We start from the raw sequence: 17,074 nt of genomic DNA, 5'->3' as shown, positions 1-17,074 counted from the left end.
TTCAGAAATAAAATGCATAAAAATTCAACAACAAAAAAATTCCAGCCCAAATGTAGCTTGGTGCTTTGGCAAGCAACGGAAAAATGGGAAACAAATGTGCAATGTATTGGTATAAATATTGCTTAAATCTTTGAAGCAGTAAAAATGCCACATTTCAACATTATTATGCACAATTTCAAAGTAAACAAGTTTTAAACGTGTCTTGGGTGATGTATTTTTGGTATAACAAAGAATATCTTCAATAATATTTCCCGAGTGCATTTTTGATAGCAAGTCAAACATGCGGCCGCTATGATGTCAGACACACTGGCCAGTTGGAAAATAAAATGCCCATAAATTGCATGTAACATAAAGCAGTACTTGGTAAGGTATTGTCATGTCATGCCACTGCTTTCTACTTGCTACTTGCCAGCACGTTACTTGGGCATGAAGCCTCGGAAAATCGATTCCCAACCTCCCGATAGCTGTTGCGCAGCTCGACAATCGATGCATTTCTGGATTACTGGTGGCTTCTGAATCGATTGAGGAGCTTGCTACCGTTTGGCTTGTATTTATTGTCCTAATATATGAATATCAGGCATCACAAATCAAACATTATCATTTATAATGTTTTAACATTATAAAAACTATAAATTGAATAGCAATTTGTAACCACACGTGTTTTTGTCCGATTATTTGTGAACGTGTTTGCGTACAGTTCAGTCAACATGTGTGGCGTTTGGACCTGTGTTTGCACTTCTCTCCTATTCACTGCTCCATGTGGGGAGGCACTGTATTGATAAATGTATGAACTTTGCAGGGCGAGAGTGGTACTGAGGACTGTCTGTGGGCGCTGGAAACCCTCTTCACTGTTCTCTTTTCCATGTGCAGGCTGATGGTGAGTCATAACAGCTTGTGTGAAAGCGTGACTATGTAAGAGTAGGAGAAAAAGATCTTTTGTTCTGAGTTTTTTGTGTGACAGACTAATTGTACAGGATGGAAAAGGCACGTGATGTGTTTTCAAGGCTATGAATATTGCTATGTTAGACATCAGAACCAGATAGCCTAACCTAGCTCAATGCAGATCATTTGTAGGCTTTATGAATTCATTAGTATGCTTGAAGTGTTTTGCTGGCACAACTCTGTTTGAACTTTTGCTCATAAAATCTGTGGAATAAAATGTGTTGGATTGGCCTGTTCCCCCAAGAAATGTTTAAAGCTCCTTTTGACTTTTAGACCTCTGCATTGGGAAATGTAAATTAACCACAGTTGCACACCAACTTCTCATTTTTACCGCAATTGATCTGATTTTCGCCTCCTTTGCCCCCAGGCTCCTTTCACACCCTTCATCACAGAGATGATGTACCAAAATCTGCGTAACCTTGTTGACCTCGCCTCTTTGGAGGAAAAGGACACGGGCAGCATCCATTATCTCATGCTCCCCCAAGTCAGGTAGAGAGGAAATCCTTTCATCAAACAAAAAACAATTTAGTGTGTAATTCTCAATTAAACCTTCTGAAACGGCAAGTTTAACGGACAATTACACGAGTCTTTCTGTTCTGAGTCACAAGTGAGTTGCAAGTCATTTGGTCCGAGTCTCAAGCAAGTCCTAAGTCTTTTCATGTCAGTTCAGGTTACAAGGTCGAGTCACGAAGTTATGTCGGTTTAAGTCATATGGTTATCTCAAGTCAAGTTTGGCTAGCCATACTAGGTCATGTTTGCCTTTTATTGTTTTTTTCAGCCATCAGAATTCAAAATCAAAATTCGGACATCCCTTTTTAATAGTCAGTTCACATCTACTCATGCTCATCAACTTCCATTTATCCCTCACCTCTTCCTGCACTCTGCTGCTCTACTTTGTCTGGACAGAAATGGGAATATATCACTGTAACTGTTATGCAATTCATCAGTGTAAAAGTGGTTTATGTGGGTTACCTAGCTTACCTCTCTCATTCCTCCTTGCTGCGAGCAAATAACTTTCCATTTGCAAGAGTAATGCTATTTGAGTCAAATAGAAAAAAAAATAATACATCTTGTCACAGATTACAGAGACAGCAGTGTTAAACAACTGGAAATTATGATGATCACACAATATTGCTAGAGGTTATGTCCCAAAGATAGGCAATTAAGTCATATAGATTCATTCTATTCATTTTGGTCATATAAACAAACAGCAATAAATGGCATCAGTATTGATGGAGTTCAAATAGCACATATCATATTAACACAAAGACAAAGAAAGCTGTTGAGTGAGAGCCTCTCACTCAAATCGCATTTAATTGTCATTGTATTCTTAGCCAGTAAACTGTAAGACAGCAGCTAATCTGCTACTTCAATTTGTGACAAGAGTAGTTTACTGCCTGATACATAAAGAGTAAAGTTGAACCATTTAAATTAAGAATTCATGGGAATAGGCGACCAAACAAACATCAACACAGAGGTAAAAACGAGCAACAAGGATGAGCAGTTTATCTGGCACCAACCTATAAAGCGGTGGGAAGATGTCATTTGCACCGGTGACTGTATGATTAGCTCACAGAATGTAACATTGATGCTGCATTCATGTGTTGTTGGATTAATCAGAAAAATTAATCTTTCTTACATTGTGTCTATCAAAAGCACTAGACAGTCACTCAACTTGTATCCTTTTTGTAGCAACCATGGTTTAATCCTGTGTTACAACTTTGCAACACATCAGAACGATTTTTCAACTTGGGCCTCAGATCTCGCGCCATACCTGAAAGCAGCACATCTCCCAAAGGTTTCAACTCATATGCCTATAACTGCCAAACTCACGTGCATAAATTACCACATTAAGGAGCCATGTGCACATTATGGAGTGAATAGAGCGATATGACCATATTAAATAGGTGCATTCTGTGGCTGCTTGTAGCCTTAAACTCCAAAGTGTGTTTCTTTTTTTACCAGTGAAATTTATACTGGGGCACTGCAGATCAATATTGAGGCACATGCCCCAGTGAAATATGTCTGACGACGCCCATGCATGGCACGTTCACACATACTGTATTGGAGGGATGCATACCCCTCCTGTTTGGTCTATTCATTGGTCTTATATTCTGATCCCTTACGCAAAGCCTTGGGAAGATTTGCTGAAACCATTGTTTTTGTGGAATATCTTATGTAGTACATTGCATTATTTAATTCTACGCTAAGCAGCTTGTCCTCTCTCCAGCAGTTACGCGAGAAACCTTGAAACCCCCACCCTCAAACACCTTTTTGTTTCAACGTATTGCCTTTGGTCATCATTATTCTCATCAGCATAACCTATTAGCTACTTCTGTCAAATGTGTTTCGATGGAATGCACAAATGAGAGATTGTAGAAAACGAGCAAATCAAGTGATTGTTTGAGTGGTGCGACCATTTGTAATTTGGGATTTGAAGCGCCATTGCTCAAATAATAGATGTACTTAACTCATCCACATTTCATTTTTGAAGGGAGAATTTGATTGACAAACGCATCGAGAACGCTGTCTCTCAGATGCAGTCCGTGATCGAGCTGGGACGTGTCATCCGTGACAGAAAGACCCTGCCAGTGAAGGTAAATCATCCATTTTGTCCAGCAGCTCTAGCGTGCCGTGTACTGTGCTATGAACATTTTATTGACTGCAATGACTGTCATGTGCATCAGTATCCACTGAAGGAGGTGGTCGTCATTCACCAGGACCCAGAAGCACTCAAAGACATCCAGTCACTACAGAAATACATTTTGGAAGTAAGTCAATTCCTAAATCAGGAAAAAAACAACGGATACAGCTCGGTAATATCACAATATATGAGCATTTGAAAACGGCCTTAAGATGTGAGTTATTTCCAACAATCCCCAATGTATGAGTAACAACTGTGGGCAACATATTTTGACGATAATATTGAAGACAACCAAAAACACCAGTAATGTGAAAATTCTTTTAGAACATATGCATGCATTTTGTTATACATGGAGCCAGATTTTTGTCAGTTCGTGGACACACACCACTTCACACATAGAATGACTTGCCCTCGTCCACAGCCACCTTTGCCAGTACGTCCAACATTTAAATTATTTCCAATACTCCTCGCCTTGACGGCCTGGATTGCCGCGAATGTAAAAAAACAAAACAGTAACGGATCAGAACAAGCGTAAATGAGCATTTTCTTTTGTACATTTTCTCTAAAAAAGCTAAAAAATGATACATTTGGAGAGAAACCCAACTACAGACATGTTTGTGTGCTTCTGTCAGATTCTATGCTGCTGGGAACACATGAAACAGCCTTCTTTTTTTGTTTCATAAGATGGATAAAAATGAGACTGTAACCTGGTTGATGTTTGTCATCAATGGCTTGTGATTTGATTGGATTTTCATTTGTTAGTCAAACGGCTCTGTAAATGAGCAGATTATAAATAGGTGATAGTGTGACGTCACAACGATCCTTTTATGCAAGTGACTGCCCATTTTGCGCTTTCTACATGAATGGTAAATAACTAAATAATTTTCTTTAAAAAAAACAGCATTTTGAGGGCCAAATCCATTTTGTAAAATTACATTAGTGCTTTCATTTTCAAATTTTGACATGTTCACCATTTCATAGTACTTTCTTAAGCTCTCTGTATGTGGTGTCGTAATTGCTGTCAATACCAATTGTTGAGTTGAAAATTGCAAGTGATCGCTCCCTCAAATTGGTATTTTCTTCTGGTGACCTGGGAATTTATTACGGATCTACAGTGTATCACAAAAGTGAGTACCCTGCTTGCATTTCTGCAGATATTTAAGTATATCTTTTCATGGGACAACACTGACAAAATGACACTTTGACACAATGAAAAGTAGTCTGTGTGCAGCTTATATAATAGACTATATAATATCCTTCTATGCGAGAGAATAAAACAGAGAATTGACGAAGAAAAGCTGCTAGATTCACTAGGCACACAAAGATGGGCTATCTCAGTGGTTGCTTCATTTCACACGACACTCGCTCTGTGACAGGATGACTCTCCACTGGCGACTTCTTGATTTGTTTCTAAGACTAAATTCCAGAGTGCTTAAGTTTGAAATTACTTTGTTGAGTAATGCTCTTTTATTCAGTCCAGAGTTCAGCTTCATAGGCCTACTGCAAACAGACCGACGCGACCGAATGTCATTCTTCTAAGATCCATTCAACTTACCTCTGCTGACCCCAACGTATACAGGACAACCCCAACTTTAGTGAAGTTGGGATGCTGGGTTAAACATTTAAATTAAATAATACAATAATTTGCTAATCATGTTCAACATATATTTAATGTAATACACTGCAATGGCTATATGGCAGGAAACAAGGACAACCCTGCTGAGTTTGCAAAAATATATGAGTACGTCTCAATCCTTCTGGACGAATGTTTTGTGGACAGACAAGACTAAGATAGAGCTTTCCTGAAAAGCAAGCCATTCTGTTGTTTAAAGAAAAAAAAGAAGATAACAGAGAAAATAAAACTGTCAAACACGGTTGGCGGTTCAGTTATGTTTTGCAGTTGTTTTCTACCTCATGTGCAAGGACTCATGAAATATGGATACCATCAAAATGTTTTGGGCAGCAATGTTGGGCCTATTGTCAGAACAGCAGGTCATTGACCCAAAACATACCTCAAGTAACACCAAGAAATGGTTGGAGACAAAGCGCTGTAGACTTATGAAATGATGAGTGTGGATCCCATTGAACACCTATGGAGCGATCTCAAAGTTGGTCAGCCAAATATTGAGTTGAAGGCGCCAATATTATGTCCAGCCCATTTTCTGAGTTTCGTGTTAAATCGCATCATTTTTGGCTTTTTTTTCCCCCTATATCTTTTTTGTGTTTTTCCAATGCACATCCAAGAAATAAGCACATCGATACCCAACAACATTGTAATTGCATTAATTTCTGGGAAAATAATATATTTTCTGGAAACAATTCAGGGTTGCCAATACTATTGTTGAAATCAAAATGGTGCAAAGATCATTTTTTTGGATGAAGTGCAATTACAAAGTTTCAATAAGGCACTTATTCTGTCCTTAATGTGTGTGTGGCTGCACAAATCGACAGATAGCGAATGAATCAGGCTATAAAGAGAAGTCTGATGATGGTGTAAAGTTGAATTGGCTTTACCGTGTTCATCTTTCTCATGTCAAGTGCACTGATACTTTTTTGTAAAACATCAATGAGCTCGCATCGACATATGATTACGTCAGCAGAAAGTGCTGGAACTTTTCAAAAGTGATTACACCTGCGCCAGCAGGGAGTGTCAAAACACCTCAAACACGGGCAGGAAATAAATGGACATGACAGCACTGCCATATCCATATTGGCCCAAAACCGATAATAAAAAACCGATGTCGATATCATACAATATCACTTTAAAATGCTTTTATCGGCTACCCGATAATATCGGACAAGTCTAATGACTATACAGTGGGGAGAACAAGTATTTGATACACTGCCAATGGGTTTTCCCATTGACTGTGTATCAAATATATAGTTGTGATGTGATGACTCAGACAGAACATTACCACCTATCAAGGCCCTCAAAATGCTCACTCACCTATTGTGATCATCAGCATCAAGGGAGAGGAAATTTTCTGCATCTTGCTCAAGTATTGTTTAACATGGTCACCAAGGCGGATGATCAAACCAATAACCTTTGCATCTGGTCTGGAGACTACTAATGTGCCAACAGAGCCATTAGATCCTGCCAAGTAGTTTGTCATCAGTTTTGTCCTCTCTTCCAGGAACTCAATGTGCGGCAGCTAACCATTTCGACGGACAAAGACAAGTATGGCATCCGTCTGCGGGCCGAACCGGATCACATGGTCCTAGGCAAGAGGCTGAAGGGGGCGTTCAAATCCATCACTGCTGCAATCAAGGAGCTTACCAGCGAACAACTTGAAGCCTTTCAGAAGAAAGGTATGACCATTAATTCCCCATATGATGACAAACCTAAATGTTAAATGGATTGTGATGATAATTTAATTTTCCCTGTGGCATGGTAATGACATTTCTGAATTCTAAAAATGAGAACACTTAAACAGTGTTCACAAAGATGATTTTCTACATGAACTAGAACCTCACTAGTTTAGTTGAGTTCACACGTTAAAATGAACTATTTCAGTTCATAGTTTTTAATTAAAAATGCTGAACTAAGCTCGTTATTCAAAAAATGAACTAACTCAGTTTTTTTTCCTGCCCAATCTGTACTTGCTAGCCACTTTACTTTTCATTTGTTTGTAAATGATTATTTCCTGATTTCTTTGCATAAAATAAACACAAAACTTTTAGAACTTTTGTCATAAAAAGTGCAAAATGAGTAAATATCAAAAAAGTTACTTTTACTTTTTACTTTTTAGTCACATTCCTAGACCATATACAAGGCTACTACTGTTTTTTCCCCCGTTACAATTCATGATTATTTTTTAGTAGAGGTAGTGAAATAGGCACATAATTGTATAATTTCGTGTTTAAAGAAAAAAGAAAAAACACATTTACAGTTGGTCTTAACTTGTAATATTTATAGTTCTAATATAAGACAAGAACTACCTTGCAGTATTGACTTATTGTCTTTCAGTGAAATGCTATTATTTTGAATCTAAAATGGAAATGGTATTGTTTTTGAAATGTCCCTGTCGTTTACTTATTTTGTAAGATAGTTTCACTTATCAAAATGTTGTACACACTACTGTTTTTTTAATTTCCAAGGGACCTCAAGCCAGTCATCGGGGGTGCTCATAATTCTGCTGAAAAGCATTTTCTTCTCTTTCAAATGCACGTCGCCTTTTGATAAAGTGCCACTGTTGTTGGCCTCTTGTTGCCAGATACTGGTGTTCAATTAAAAACATTTATAGCTAATTTATTTCCTTTTTCTCCTTGTAGTCTTAACAAATCCTGGCTTTTTTGAATGAAAAACAAACTTCGATTCAAAATCTGCTCATTGGCACTAGAATAAGATCACTCGCAAAAATATTCGCCCAAAATATGAACTAGTTCATGAACTTTGAATCATTGTTCAATTCTCAGTCACAGGTCTAAATAGAACTAGCAGCACACCATTTGGGCTGTAACGATACGAAAACTTGATGTATGATTAAATACACGAAACGTTTTTCCTTTGGGGTGATTTTTTTTTTTTTTTTTTTTAAGTTACAGTGGGGCAAATAAGTATTTAGTCAACCACTAATTGTGCAAGTTCTCCCTCTTGAAAATATTAGAGAGGCCTGTAAATGTCAACATGGGTAAACCTCAACCATGAGAGACAGAATGTGTGTGTGTGGGGGGGGGGCAGAAAAGCACATCGTTTGATTTTTAAAGAATTTATTTGTAAATTATGGTGGAAAATAAGTATTTGGTCAATACCAAAAGTTCATCTCAATACTTTGTTATGTACCCTTTGTTAGCAATAACGGAGGCCAAAAGTTTTCTGTAACTCTTCACAAGCTTTTCACACACTGTTGCTGGTATTTTGGCCCATTCCTCCATGCAGATCTCCTCTAGAGCAGTGATGTTTTGGGGCTGTTGTTGCGCAACGTGGCGTCAAAATGAAAACAAGAACGGTGAGCAAAAATCCCAGAACCACACGGGGGGGGGGGTGCGTATGAATGACCTACAGAGAGCTGGGACCACAGTAACAAAGGCTACTATCAGTAACACAATGCGCCGCCATGGACTCAAATCCTGCACTCACAGACGTGTCCCCCTGCTGAAGAAAGTACACGTCCAGGCCCGTCTGCAGTTCGCTAGAGAGAATTTGGATGATCCAGAAGAGGATTGGGTGAATGTGTTAAGGTCAGATGAAACCAAAATAGAACTTTTTGGTAGAAACACAGGTTCTCGTGTTTGAAGGAAAAAGAATACTGAACTGCAACATACCCACTGTGAAGCATGGAGGTGGAAACATCATGCTTTGGGGCTGTTTTTCTTCAAAGGGACCAGGACGACGGATAAAGGAAAGAATGAATGGGGCAATGTATCGAGAGATGTTGAGTGAAAATCTCCTTAGATAAGCAAGGGCATTGAAGATGAGACGTTGCTGGGTCTTTCAGCATGACAATGATCCCAAACACACAGCTAGGGCAACAAAGGAGTGGCTTTGTAAGAAGCATTTTAAGGTCCTGGAGTGGCCTAGCCAGTCTCCAGATCTCAACCCCATAGAAAAAAAGAGTTGAAAGTCCGTGTTGCCCAGTGACAACCCCAAAACATCACTGCTCTAGAGAAGATCTTTATGGAGGAATGGGCCAAAATACCAGCAACAGTGTGTGAAGAGCTTGTGAAGAGTTACATAAAACGTTTGGCCTCCGTTATTGCCAACAAAGGGTACATAATAAAAGTATTGAGATGAACTTTTGGTATTGACCAAATACTTATTTTCCACCATGATTTGCATGCCTCTCTAATATTTTCAAGTGGGAGAACTTGCACAATTAGTTGTTGACTAAATACTTATTTGCCCCACTGTACATTAAAAGTAACATTTTATGGAACAAATCACCTAAAAAAGTAACACTAATATGCTAAATAATAAAATTAATCAATACAAATATTTCTATAAAATATATAAATTCTCTAACCCAAAATTTACCAATTCAGGACATATTCAGAAAACAAAATAATCCAAATATCAAAAAATATGCTTGACTTTATGATAACGTTTTCATCCATTTTGACTCAAGCAATGAACTAATGCCTAAATATTGGGGATGTGGGGAGGACTATAATTTTAGGATCACCTGAATTAGCCATCTTTCTCCTTATTGACTCAACGTGTGCGCTAGCCAAAGTGGACAGTGCACAACTGCGCATGCACATTACAAGAGACAACGCTGTGGTATAATGAAGGCAGTAAGTTTACACAAGCGGTTGTTGGAGAGAAGTATTGCAGTGCTGAAAAAAATTGACGGGTGCAACCGGCATTTGTTGTTCAAAAGAAGTTACTTGACCAACAAAGTTTGTCTTTTCTTTGTGAAACCCAAGGTTGCCATTTATTTTACTATCGAGCATAACCTCGGCAAGACATTTGAGGGTTTTACTACACGAATGACTGTGAACACAAAGCATTTTGTTTTTGCAAATGTCACGAGAAGGGTCCAGCTGCGGGCCGCAGTACAAGCCAACTGCACCACCTGCTTTCAACGACCAATCAGATCAAGCGTTCATCATCCGCCAACCACACCCTCTGCTTTCAGCGACCAGTCAGATCAAGCATTCGTCATCCGCCAACCACGCCCACTGCTTTCAACGATCCTAACAGTTAAACAGTGATACCTCTACATACGAAATTCATTCGTTCTAGGACCTTGTCTGTAAGTTGAAATGGTCGTATGTCGAGCAGGATTTTCCCATAAGAATACATTATAATTCCATTAATTCGTTCCAAAGCCCAAAAACCAACACTAAATCCTTAATAAATACTGCTGGTACTATTACAAATGGCAGTTACACATAGCAAAACAAATGAATTAAAAATAAATCAGAATATAATATCATACTAATATTTCCTGTAATAATTTAACGAATCGGGTTGTAATGTGGCGGATGTTTTTTGTTGTACCTAAAAGCACCGCGTGACTGACGTGACAGAGAGGAAGCGGCGCGGTTGAGTGTTTACTTTCACTTTTAATGTTTTTTGAGAACACCGTAAACTGCGGCGGACAGTAGGCGTTTTGTGTTAGACAACAAAGCTGGCGATTTCTTTGGCGACGTCATCACAATAATAATTGTCACCATATATTATAAAGACTGGCGAACGGTGGTCGGAGGAGGGACGTGGAGATCATAGACATTCTACGGCTGTATTGTTGAGCCATTTCACAGATGCGCACCCCTTGCTCATATTTTTGTATCATTTGCAACTTCATTTCAATGGTAAGCATCACCTTTTCCTTGTTTCACCACCTGTACCAACATGTTTGAAAGAAAATCCGCCGTGCATCCCTATGAGGTGCTGTCATGTCATCTTATTTCGAGCATGTCGTCGGATGTAGAAACAAATGGCGAGTCAAATTTTACGTCGGATGTCGAAAAGATCGTGTGTCAAAGCGATCGCATGTTGATGTGCACCACTGTATACAGGAATGAATGGATAGGTTGATTATGGGGGACTTGCCCATATACAAGTAACACCTTCTAATTAAGAACCTGATTACCCACGATTCTGGCTGAATTCAACTGGAGGGGTTTGAGCCTGAAACTGAACTAGTCTTCCTTACAAATAGAAAATGTTATATTTCTTAAACTTAACTAGACCTTGGAATATTATGATTGATATAATACTATCAAAATTTACGATATGACTTTAAAGGATTATTATATACTGGACTGTCTCAGGAAATTAGAATACACAATATTCTAATTTTTTGAGACAGTCCTGTGTATATATACAGGACTGTCTCAGGAAATTAGAATACACAATATTCTAATTTCCTGAGACAGTCAGGAAATTAGAATATTGTGCAGCTGGACCTACTTGACAGTCACAGCCACTCATAATAGAAGTAGCTGACCTTTCAGTCTGTTTCAATGCAGTCAAGCAGTTGTTAGTTTCCATATCAAAAACAATTGGTTTGAACTGGGCTTGAAGCTGTGTCATGATTCCATCGTCTCAATACAAGAGACACAATCATGACTGAGTTTTGCAATTTTGGTTTCGGTATGCATGCAGCATTTGTCAAAAAAAGATGTGGTCAGATGCTAGCTAAGGTACACACAGCAACATGGGTCACCAAAATTACAGACAACTCATTAATAACGAAAAAGGCATCACGTTAAAAAAAAACTATCACAATCTGTAAATGTTATGAAATCCTACTTTGTGAGTTAAACGAGATCACACAAATTTTATATCGTACTGAAAGACTGCCTGACCAGCAGTATGCCAACTGCATCTTAGGTACCTCTATTTATGTGATTTATCATTTCATAATCTCAGAGGTAATTCTCATGTCAGGTCTCTGTGGCTATAACAAAAATACAGTACCTTGTATAACGAATCAGCGTCCATACTAAAGCTTAAAAGCAGTCTCCAAATGGTATGTTAATTATGTGCCTTGGGGCACATTACTGATCTCTTGTGCCACCAAGTAAACTTGCTGCTATTCACATCAAAGTGGCACAAGGTATTTCGTCCATCTAATTAGCAAAGCGGAAGGCATGGAGAGCTCTGAGGTCTCAGGGGGAAGATGTCATCGAGGTCATGCAGACTGTGGGAACTTAGCATTGCCAATCATTTGGATGTTTGAAGTCTCGTCTGGTTGCATAGAGGAGAGGTTTGTTGACCTTACAAGGGAAGACAGATGAAGAAAAAGTGTTCTTCTGAGTGACAGTTAATTGATCACGGTGTGGTTTCGTAAGGAAAATCCCAATCTAAGACTGTGATTATTTCAAATAGACGTACGGGTCGATAAATGTCTTAATTACAGTGAAGCAATACCGAAAAAGAAAGCCGTGCCATCAGTCAGGCGTGTCTTGTAATTATTTTTTCAAAGTTACATCAAACAAATAGGGATCAATATAAAAAAAAGCATGGTGCGTATATAAAGTGTGTGATTAAGCGTTTTCGGGTGCAGTACACGCTACTGTATTTGTAAGACTTAAGAAATTAAAAAACCACACTGACTTTTCAAGCCTTACTTTTCAACGATCACATTCCTTATGCATTGGTTTTTTTCACCATCTATCCATCTAACTCACTCACTCACTCACTCACTCACTCACTCACTCACTCACTCACTCACTCACTCACTCACTCACTCACTCGTTAATTAACCGCCTAGCAACCAAGTGACGATTCTTGCGGTTGGCGTTTTGTCTTAATACAAGCAGTAATGTTCTGTTTCAGAGGCACTGGTTGATGGTATAACTGTCATACGACTACAGCCCACGGCAGAATACGCAACCTTATTTCAAATTATTCTTTACGGGGAATAGCAATATTTGATAAGCAGTAGGCAAAGAACTTACAGTAGAAACTAGTTGGCAAACTGTAAAAACAGCTAAATCGGACAGCTTGCCCATCTTAGAGCTGAGAAAGACTTAATTTTTTTAATGACATCGGTGGTTTATGACCGCTTGAAAACTGACTAAGTAGCGTGTCGTTAAACAATAAGGTCTGTTTATAACGTGTTCTGTGATAGTTTTTGAAATCTTGTTATTGAGAGCATGCCATTGTTCAGTCTGGTTTAAAGCGTGTGACGTTGGCAAGCTAGAGAGAAGGGGGGAGATTTGTGTGGGTGTTTCTGGGTGTGCAGTGGTGGAATGTAATGAAGTAAAACTAATTAGTTACTGTACTTAAGTACATTTTTGTGTGTCTGTACTTAAGTACAAATATGAAGTGGTACTTTTTACTTTTACTTCACTACATTTTACAGCATGTATCTGTACTTTTTACTTCACAACTTTTTAAATTGTCGCCTGTGTTAGACGTTACTCTTGTTTTGTTTTGTTTTTCTCATTGTGAATTGATAGTTTCGTTTTCATGCCTCCAGCACAGCCCCACACAGCTACTGTATACCGTAACTGTACAAGTACGAGTAGAAGCAAATTTAGGCAGGTGAACAAGATATTAGAAAATAAAAACAACAGTGAGAGCAGCGCCCATCTGAAGGCGCGCTGTACTCTCAATAGGTAGCAGTATGCACCTGATAGTTGCTTGCAATCCTCCATTAAGCTAAATCTGGAGTTGTTGTTGTTGTTGTTTTTTTTTTTTTTTTACTTGTTCAGCTTCTGTTTACTGTTTCAAGTTTGAAACAAAACTGAGCAGTCAATTATTTTCTGGTTCTTTCATTGAATACTGACTCAGATCTCTGTATGTATGTATGCCTTAGTATTACATTTCTGCATGGAGGAAAATATTTACTTTTTACTTGTAAATTTTAAAGAAAGTACTTTGTACTTGTTATTTTTTTCTTAGATACTTGTATTTTTACTTAAGTATTTTTTTTCACCTGTATCTGTACTTATACTTAAGAGAAAAAAAAAGTGAGTACCTCATTCATTACTGATAAATATATTATACCGGTCCATAGCATAATGGTTATTTTTTTCAAAGTGTTTGAATTTCTCCTCCACAAGGCTATTTTTGTTGGTCTTTACATCTGTGTGAAGTTTGGTGCCATTCGGTACGCAATTACTGTCTGCGCCCTCCATAATGGTTTTTCCCTATTGCTTTCCTACCGCATTTCTTTGTGTGTTTGTAGGTCGTCAAACCGCATATTTCTGTTTTCATCTTTACGTTTACTTAGTCGAGAGTTTATCAGTTATCCCTTACCTTGGGGGCAACGCATAGAGAGCGTTCACTAGTGGACAACTTGAGGGCTTGGGCGCGGACATCAAATAAAGGACTATGAACGTGAAATTTTGTGTACTTGTTATTGTCTAGGAAAGGATCAAATCTAACTTTGCAGAGAAGCAATTTTTCAAAGTTCATATTTTTTGGACCGGTCTAATATATGTTTATATACATATACGTATATATAATGACATAATGCGGGCACAGGTAGTGGGGGGACTTGGCCAGAAATTAGGAATTCTGTTCTGCTTCGACCGTGTCATTTTGATGGGGTACCTAAGTGGTAAATTGTGATCAAACACAGTACGTCTAAGCCTAGAGATAGAGGATTTGACAAGAAGCATTATGACTTTTTCCCCTCTCTCTTGCCTTGGGGCATTCAGGAGTGAAGAGGAGGACATGGTCATGGGTTTTCGCGAGAACATAGAGATGCTTAATTGGTGCCCCTGGCAAACTTGAAACCTGATGAGATATGATCAACCTTTTTGTTTGACAACTGGTGTGGATGAAGCCAGGTAGCTTTTCAGCATTTCTTGAATACAAGTGATTTGAAGTCAACTATAAACTAATGGTTAATGTATTGAAAGCTTAATATTCAGAAACTTTTTTTTTTTTTTACACTATTAGAGCTTGTTTGACAAACTATCAACAGCTGGGAGCCACCTGTCTTTTACGGTGTTGTCCTCCACAGCTTTTGTCTATACCTTTAGCGTATCCCTTAGTGTGCTCCTCAGAAAGTAATGGTGAGTAACTTAAATTCGTAAGTTTAACCTTATTAATTTCCACTATCATGGTGGAAGGAAAAGAAATTGTGTAGCATTGTAACGGCAGTCTGCAAAACAGTTTTTCAATCACGTGCATTATGGGTTTTATATTCCTTCATTTTACACATCAATACTTACTAATGTTGTAAAGAAAAAAACCTGTTATTTCAGAGTAAAAGTTTGCCATAATGTTTTTGAGAAGTAGCCTGGAAGGTTGAATATACATAAGTCAGCGTTCACATTGTGATCATACAGTGAGCATATAAAGGAGGAACTATAATGTATGTTTTGATTTTCTTCACAACATATGAGGAGAATGGGTCCATCTCAAGAGTACAATATGAGCAAATTTAGTCTTATTTATGCTCTTTTAGTTACTGCACGAATAATGTATGCAACAACAAAAAATAGCCAAGAGATCAAAGTTGAACTTATACTGTATAAAGTAGAACATTATATCACAATGTTGATATTCCTCGCGCATATTGCTACATAGCCTGTGGATATTTTGAAAAGTGAAAAGAATAATCAAATGCAAACAGCTGAGAGCTTGTGCTTCTCAAAATCAAATCACACAACAAATGAATGCTATTGCAGGCATTACACTTGGCTCTGGAGCATATTAAAAAGGTATTGAATAAGAATAACTAAGCCCAAAAGCGGGAATCATTTCCTTTTGTGAACTACTTTAATGAATGTAGATTGAGAGTTTAAGACCGTGGGTGGACAGTACCCACGAAACTGAGCAGTTCTGGGCGGTGCAGAGAGAAGGATCTGAGAGAGGTCTTACCTTGATGTCAGAGAGCATTACCAAAAGGTGGAATTTAGTACTATTTTGGCAGATGTTTTTTTTTTTTTTTTTTCCCCCAGATAACAGCATAAGCACAATGGATGAATCCTTGAGAAATGTGCCTTATCTGTTTCTTTTTGAGGCAGAAGCTGCTATCAGACATACTGTGGCATTATCAGGTGATATGACCTGCAATCTAACCAGATCGTACCTCTCAGACATAGGGAAACGTAGCGTTACTTACCCAACTCAACTGGTTTTAGACCTACAGTGGGGCAAATAAGTATTTAGTCAACCACCAATTGTGCAAGTTCTCCTACTTGAAAAGATTAGAGAGGCCTGTAATTGTCAACATGGGTGAACCTCAACCATGAGAGACAGAATGTGGAAAAACAAAACAGAAAATCACAATGTTTGATTTTTAAAGAATTTATTTCCAAATTAGAGTGGAAAATAAGTATTTGGTCGCCTACAAACAAGCAAGATTTCTGGCTGTCAAAAAATTCTAACTTCTAACGAGGTCTAGCGAAGTCTAACGAGGCTCCTCTCGTTACCTGTATTAATGGCACCTGTTTTAACCCGTTTGCGGTATAAAACGCCTGTCCACAATCAGTCAGTCACACTCCAAACTCCACTATGGCCAAGACCAAAGAGCTGTCGAAGGACACCAGAGACAAAATTGTAGACCTGCACCAGGCTGGAAAGACTGAATCTGCAGTAGGTAAAACGCTTGGTGTAAACAAATCAACTGTGGGAGCAATTATTAGACAATGGAAGACATACAAGACCACTGATAATCTCCCTCGATCTGGGACGCCATGCAAGATCTCACCCCGTGGCGTCAAAATGATAACAAGAACGGTGAGCAAAAATCCCAGAACCACGCGGGGAGTCCTAGTGAATGACCTAGAGAGAGCTGGGACCACAGTAACAAAGGCTACTATCAGTAACACAATGCCCCGCCTGGGACTCACTGAAATCCTGCACTGCCAGACGTGTCCCCCTGCTGAAGAAAGTACACATCCAGGCCCGTCTGCGGTTCGTTAGAGAGCATTTGGGTGATCCAAAGAGGACTGGGAGAATGTGTTATGGTCAGATGAAACCAAAATAGAACTTTTTGGTTGAAACACAGGTTCTGGTGCTTGGAGGAGAAAGAATACTGAATTGCATCTGAAGAACACCATACCCACTGTGAAGCATGAGGGTGGAAACGCTTTAGGGCTGTTTTTCTGCAAAGGGACCAGGACGACTGATCT

General features: G+C 38.7%; 1 protein-coding gene across 1 annotated transcript in view; it reads left to right on the top strand.

Annotated features, from left to right (window-relative positions):
* iars1 (isoleucyl-tRNA synthetase 1) overlaps positions 1 to 17,074 on the top strand; it is a 127,559-nt gene that overhangs the window by 82,688 nt on the left and 27,797 nt on the right. The window contains exons 22-26 of the mRNA XM_057845252.1: positions 800 to 877; positions 1,310 to 1,431; positions 3,437 to 3,539; positions 3,630 to 3,713; positions 6,721 to 6,895. Coding sequence (XP_057701235.1) covers positions 800 to 877; positions 1,310 to 1,431; positions 3,437 to 3,539; positions 3,630 to 3,713; positions 6,721 to 6,895 — 562 coding nt within the window. The remainder of the gene's footprint in view (positions 1 to 799; positions 878 to 1,309; positions 1,432 to 3,436; positions 3,540 to 3,629; positions 3,714 to 6,720; positions 6,896 to 17,074) is intronic.

This window comes from Corythoichthys intestinalis, chromosome 9, assembly GCF_030265065.1.
Source record: "Corythoichthys intestinalis isolate RoL2023-P3 chromosome 9, ASM3026506v1, whole genome shotgun sequence".
Lineage (NCBI taxonomy): Eukaryota > Metazoa > Chordata > Actinopteri > Syngnathiformes > Syngnathidae > Corythoichthys > Corythoichthys intestinalis.
Note: the sequence above shows the minus strand (reverse complement) of the source record. Positions and strands in the feature narration are given on the sequence as shown.